The 6436-nt window shown below is 37.3% G+C and overlaps 1 protein-coding gene across 1 annotated transcript in view; it reads left to right on the forward strand.

Moving 5' to 3' along the window:
* The window catches only part of LOC102501475 (phospholipid-transporting ATPase IG-like), a 348220-nt gene that overhangs the window by 310555 nt on the left and 31229 nt on the right, over positions 1–6436 (forward strand). The window contains 4 exon segments of the mRNA XM_027776689.1: positions 1438–1629; positions 2178–2369; positions 3570–3741; positions 5234–5281. Coding sequence (XP_027632490.1) covers positions 1438–1629; positions 2178–2369; positions 3570–3741; positions 5234–5281 — 604 coding nt within the window.

Genomic DNA, 6436 nt, shown 5'->3' on the forward strand with positions numbered 1-6436 from the left:
TGAAGCCACGGGGTCCGGTACGCGACCCGCGGTCGACTACGTGGGAATCCAGCGACATAGCCATTACGCTAACTGCTGGTTCCCATTTGCAATGCAATTTTGACAATTCATTTAGCTGTCTAAAAAGCACTTCGCATAGAACCTAGGATATATAATAAGTACACAGTTGTCATTCTTCCTGGCTGAAAGCTTGAACTCATGATTTTTACACTTAACAAATTCTATCTTTGCTGTCCTGTCTTACATATTGAGAGCAAGGACATATTTTTTTAAGATATATTCTCAGCAAACAAATATATTTATGGATTAGCCCCAGCAAGTAAAGACAGAAATTTGAGAGTCAGCAGTTGTGGTAACCAGTTCTAGAATTATACTTGTAGATTTCTATGATTGTGGGACAACTTACATATCCCTATAGCACAGTAGAAATAGAAGGCATGGGACCAGCAGTTGGCGTAATGGCTATGTTGCTGGACTCCCATGTAGTTGACCGCAATTCGAGCCCTGGATCTGGTGACTTAAACTCACGCTGGGTGTGTGTGTGTGTGTGCATGCTCAGAATCCCTAAAGGAGAATGGAGGAGAAGGGATTTTGGCGTGGCCAACCCCCTGGGGAGGGTGATTTCTCGCTTTCTGTCTCTCTGTCTCTCTCTGTCTTTCTGGCGAGTGCACACGCCCTATAGCAAAATATAAATAAATAAATAAAACCTCTCCCCCCAAAAAAAATAATAAAAAGAAAAAAGAAAGAAAGAAATAGGAGGCAAACTGACAAGAAAAGTAGGGCAACTTCCCATTTTAATTCTGCCTTCTCCTTAAGTATATAGGCTGGTCCCTTCCTCATTCCAGGCTATTGTGTTCTTTATTGTGCCTTGCTTGGTAAACATTTCCTGAGCTCCTACTATGTTTCAGTTAGAATATGGAGGAAAGTCAGTAATTGACAGAGTGATGTCAAGTCATTTTGACATATAAACCCTGTTGTGTTCACTTTGGGTGTGTTAAGTAGTCACATGAATGACCACTAGTGAGGTCTCTAAGGTGAAGATGAAATGAAATACGTTAGCTTTCATTTGGTTGGTGTGCATCTCATTTGATACATGTGATTCTGTTCTAAATCCTTGCATAAAAATCTTACCTGCATCCTGGGTGGGATGGTTAACTTTCAGTTTCTGCAAACTAGGAAAGTGTGAGCATCTAATGAGACCATTGCTGTTGCAAGTTATTATACATAAACGCATTTTTACTGGCTGCAGAAGTATGATGTCGAATCATATTTTTAACGCCATGTCTTCCTTGCTCAAACAATTGACTTCTCAATCATTTTCTTCTTCTTCCTCTATATGAATGGAGATGATGCAGTCATTTTCTTTCTTCTTTCTTCTTTCTTTCTTTGTTTGTTTCTTTCTTGATTTCTTGATTTCTTTTTCTTTCTTAAAATCAGGAACTATTAGCAAAAGCCCGGTTTGTGATATTACATGGACACAGGCTTGCAGCAAATCATCATTATGCACTTGATTTAATCTGCCAGAGGTGCAATGAGCTACGTTACCTTTCCGATATTTTGGTTAATGAGATCAGAGCGAAACGGATACAGCTCAGCAGGACCTTCAAAATGCACAAACTCCTACAGCAGGTAGTGTGATGGGAAATGATCCATTTCTGAAAAAGGAGATAAGTTCCTTTCCTGGGACCTACTGTGCTGACATACTTTGTCCACAAGCTTGTGGTGCACCTTTTATCTTCTCAGAGGGTAGGGTTAAAAGATATGGGGTTACCTTCTGTGGTAAGAAAATGTATATTCTTTTCCTTGGCAATCATGAAGTGTTCATATTATACTTCATATTTTGCTAGGAGTTTTACATTTCAGTTATTGATTTTGGGAAAACAACATGCAACTAATGTGTTAGTGTTGAGGCTCCTGCAGCAGGATAAATTGCTTGTTATTAAATAAATGCAGTGTGTCCCAACGTTGGCTGTGTGTCAGCAGTAGAAGCTGTGTAGAATTGGGGGCAGGGATGGGGGCGGGGTAGGGGGGCGACCCTGGATATCTTCTATTTTTTAGCAGCTCTGAATGCAGTTCTGATTCACAGAAGTCAGGGCTGATAACCACTCTCTTAATGGACAAACATATTTCCTCTTTATTCATTGATGTTGTTTGCTTTTCCTTGATCTTCTTATTAGGCCCGTCAGTGTTGTGATGAAGGCGAATGTCTTCTAGCTAATCAGGAAATAGATAAGTTTCAGTCTAAAGAAGATGCCCAGAAGGCCCTCCAAGACATTGAAAATTTTCTGGAAATGGCTCTGCCCTTTATAAATTATGATCCAGAAACCCTACAGTATGAATTTGATGTACTTTTATCTCCTGAACTCAAGGTACGAGGCTTTTCTTTTCAAATAAACACATTTTAAAAAGCTGTAATTACAGCACTGTGGGAAGAAGTTTTGCTATCTTAAAGCTGACTTTATGTCAAATCGAACTGACACAGCCCTCTTAGGGATTCGGGGTGTAGAGTGACTCTTAAGCATCAAAGAATGCAGAACTGTGTGGTTGCTAAATAATAAAGTGTAATTTCCTTTGTGAGCTCTGACTCATTTTTAAACTCTTCTTCACCTACTAGGAGCTCTCACACACATTTTCTTATGCATCATTGGAGAAAGACTGAAAGCTGTTCTAGAATGTTGGGCTCATGTCAAGAGCACTCTGCCCCAAATATCTTTGCATTGCAGTGACTACCAATAGATGCCTTGTGGATACAAATCTGGCTTTCCCACCTAGTTTGAGAAATGACAGCTAAAGAAAGAACCTGGGTCTTCACGGGGAGAAGGGAGCAGACAGAAGTTGGTGTAAGCAAGGTAGAGAACTTTAGGTTACTCAGTGATGCCCCTTTGGAGATGACATGAAAGACACCACATTGTAGATAAAGACATTTGTGATATTATTTGCTGCTAAAATGTGTAGTTGATAGTAAGGTTGGAGCAGTATTTATTAATAAATACAAGGTTAGCTGCAGATCCCAGGGGATGCTCCAAGAAATCAGAAACATTGTAGTGTAGGAGGAGTAGAAAGGTATATTGGGTCATTGGGAAAGTCATGACACATTTTTGCACAGAAAAACACATCGTGAGTTTTGCAATGACCCAATGTTATTCATCGCCGGCTCTGAGGAGCCTGTTATAACATGGAGAGCTATAAAGACAGTGTTCTGCAGGCTAAAATATAATAAAGATCTATTTATTTATTTGATTGTCTTTATAACTTGGTGGCTTTCTCGTGCCAAACAGTAATAAGCCTTCTTTTGCAGCCATTATCTTTTCCAGCCAATAAAAGTAAATCACTACGCGGTGACTGCTTGATAAATTGCTTCCTTGGGTTGTTTTCCTTGAGATTGTGATTATACAGGCATGTGAAAATAATGTATTAATCTGTTTTCTGTTACTGTCCTCAATTTCTTCTAGTTATATTTTAAACTTGAAATTCATTTTTTTTTGATTGGCTGAGTCTGAGAAATATACTAAGGTTTGTAATGATCCCCTTTCAGAAAATATTTCATATAATTTTTATGCAACCTAAAGATTCAAATGCAGTCTGTACAACTCAAGCTTGAAAACATTCGAAGTATATTTGAGACCCAGCAGGCTGGTTTCAGGAGCCTAACAGATAAACATGCGAGACCAATCCAAATTGTGGTACCTGCGTCCGAAAATTTGGTCAGATCTAGAGTACCATTTTTTTCACCTAAACATGGTAAAAGAAAAAAAAAAGTTTACATTCACTCTTTCTATCTCTTGATATTATTTACTGTTACTCTTGATATAAATAAACACTGAATTATTTCTTCAGTCTTGATAAATTGAAATTTTATTTCAGCATCTTTGGTCATGTTTAAATTATGTCATACAAGGCAGGAATCGTATGGAGATTATCATACAGTAGTAAAATAGTAATAATATAGGATAGTACAGCCTAATGAACTTCTCAGAACTGAATATTACAGCCTTGCAAATGAGCATGAAAATTTGCTCTCTTCAAACTCACATTTTTCTTCAGCAGGGAGAGAAAAGTATAAGAACTGGTATAAGCACATATGCATGTGCATATATACTGCCATTTACCACTATTCTAGATAAACTATTACTCAGTTCCTATTAGCTTCCAGTAAATAAATGGCTTAGATAATAGAATAGATTGCTTTTTATAAATAGGAACTGGTAAACAGAATAATTTTATTGCTTATTTGCTGTTAAGAAGTTCATTGTCTAGTTTTAATTTTTGTAGATTAGTTTTAACTATGTAATATCTACTTCCTTTCTAAGTTCTAAGGAAAAATAATTATCCTTAGAGTGGTGTTGAACTACCCCAGAAAAAAGATGGCCCTATTGCCAAAGGATTTACTTGAGTTGTCTCTGAGGCCTCTTGTGGTTGAGTGATCTGGTCTTTGGGGTTCTAAATTACTGGAAGGAGAGAACATGGGACTAAATTTGGTCTCTCTGCAAGTGTAGGAGAAATGCTTTGAAGTTCACAGAATTTGAATTGAGCCAGGGATAGTAAGCATGAAAATACAGGTCATCACCAGCATGGATCAGATTGGAAAGAGGTAATGAAAGCAGGCAACTATGTTAAGATGATGAAAGTTATATAGTTAATAGTTATGAAATATATACATATACTCACAAATCAAACTATAAACAATGTTTTAAATGAATAATATATACTATGTCAAAGAGATATTAAAGATACTGGAGATACCAGATACTGAAGAAAAAAAGATCAAATAGAACAACAACAAAAGCAGAACAATAAGATGATAAAAAATAAAAATAGAATGGGTTGCTATTCCGACGCATAAGATAGACTTCAGATTTCTGGCTCTTTAATTGGCTGTGTGATCTTGGACAATTTACTTAACCTCTCTTAGCTTCAGTTCTCTTGACTATAAAATAAGAACAATACCTACTGACTTAAAAGAGTTGTAAGGACAAAGTGAAACAAAATTGCAGACTATAAGACATATTCAATAAAGTGGACTGTCCCTTCTCTCTAGTTAAGACTTGTTATTTAATAGTCTTCTAAAAGATGGACTTCTCTCAAGGGGCACCTGAAGTGGCACACCTTGGGTTGAGGAACAGGGTTCTGAGTGGACTCAAGTCCTTAGTCACTCAAAGTATGTTTTGTTTTGTGTTGTTTCATTTTTTTTCTTTTTGATATTATTTAATGGCATTACACTTTCTTTCTGCAGTGGGAGTTGGATACTCTTTCTTTCAAGCATGTAGACTTTTTTCAAAAGGTACTCATCTTTATTATATTACTTTTCATTAATACGTTTTCTGAGTTTATGTACACACGAAAAATCAGTTTGGCATCTAAAACCAGCGGCACTCCATTCTTACATTCTGTCTGCAATAATTTTGTTGTTGTTTCTTTTTTTTTTCTTTCTTTCTTTCTTTTTTTTTTTTGTAATCACCATCTGTTCTTCTCTATCAGTATTAAGTTACCTTGGAAAATGATCATATAAAAAGTGAATTATGCTTCTAAACTCGGTATCTTGCACAAAATGACCACTCAAAAAATGAAAATAATTAGCGATGTTAAAAAAAATCAGGCTTGCTTTCATTTCAGAGACTTGTGTCAGCCCAACCCAACTGTTTGTTGGAGTAGTTTGGATTTTCTTCAGTTTAACACTGCCTAATATATTTGTGGGGAAAAGGCAGCTTACCAAATAAATGGCATGGCTGGATAAATGATTTTATTCATTATTCATCATGGTTGTAAAAAATAATTAGCGATGTTAAAAAAAATCAGGCTTGCTTTCATTTCAGAGACTTGTGTCAGCCCAACCCAACTGTTTGTTGGAGTAGTTTGGATTTTCTTCAGTTTAACACTGCCTAATATATTTGTGGGGAAAAGGCAGCTTACCAAATAAATGGCATGGCTGGATAAATGATTTTATTCATTATTCATCATGGTTGTAAATTAAATCAAGGCATTATTCATGCTACAGAGCATGTTCATTTTGCCTCATGGCTCTGTGAGTAATGAGGATTATAACAATCTATAACAATTCATTCCAAACAGTTATTTAAGACTTTTAATTGCTATACCAAATATATCTGATTTGGTTAAATCAAAACATATGTTAATTTTGCATAAAGATGAGTCAAACTGCTGTGGTGGTTAAGGCTCTGGATTCCACATGGCTGACTCTGAGATTTGAGTCCTGGACCCAGCAGCTTGAAAAACATTCCAGGTATATGTGTGTGTGGGGGGAGAATGGAGGAGAAGGGATTGTGGCATGACCATCCCCCTGTGGGGGTGATTTATTGCTTTGTCTGAGATAGCTGCCCCGGGGTGCTTGGTAGCACGGTGCAGGCCGAGGAGGAAGCCCTGAGAACCTGGGGGCTGCTGGTGCACGTCCCAGCGTCCGGAGGCCCGAGAACATGGA

This window comes from Tupaia chinensis, unplaced genomic scaffold (assembly GCF_000334495.1).
Source record: "Tupaia chinensis unplaced genomic scaffold, TupChi_1.0 Scaffold000706_1, whole genome shotgun sequence".
NCBI classification, from domain to species: Eukaryota; Metazoa; Chordata; class Mammalia; order Scandentia; family Tupaiidae; genus Tupaia; species Tupaia belangeri.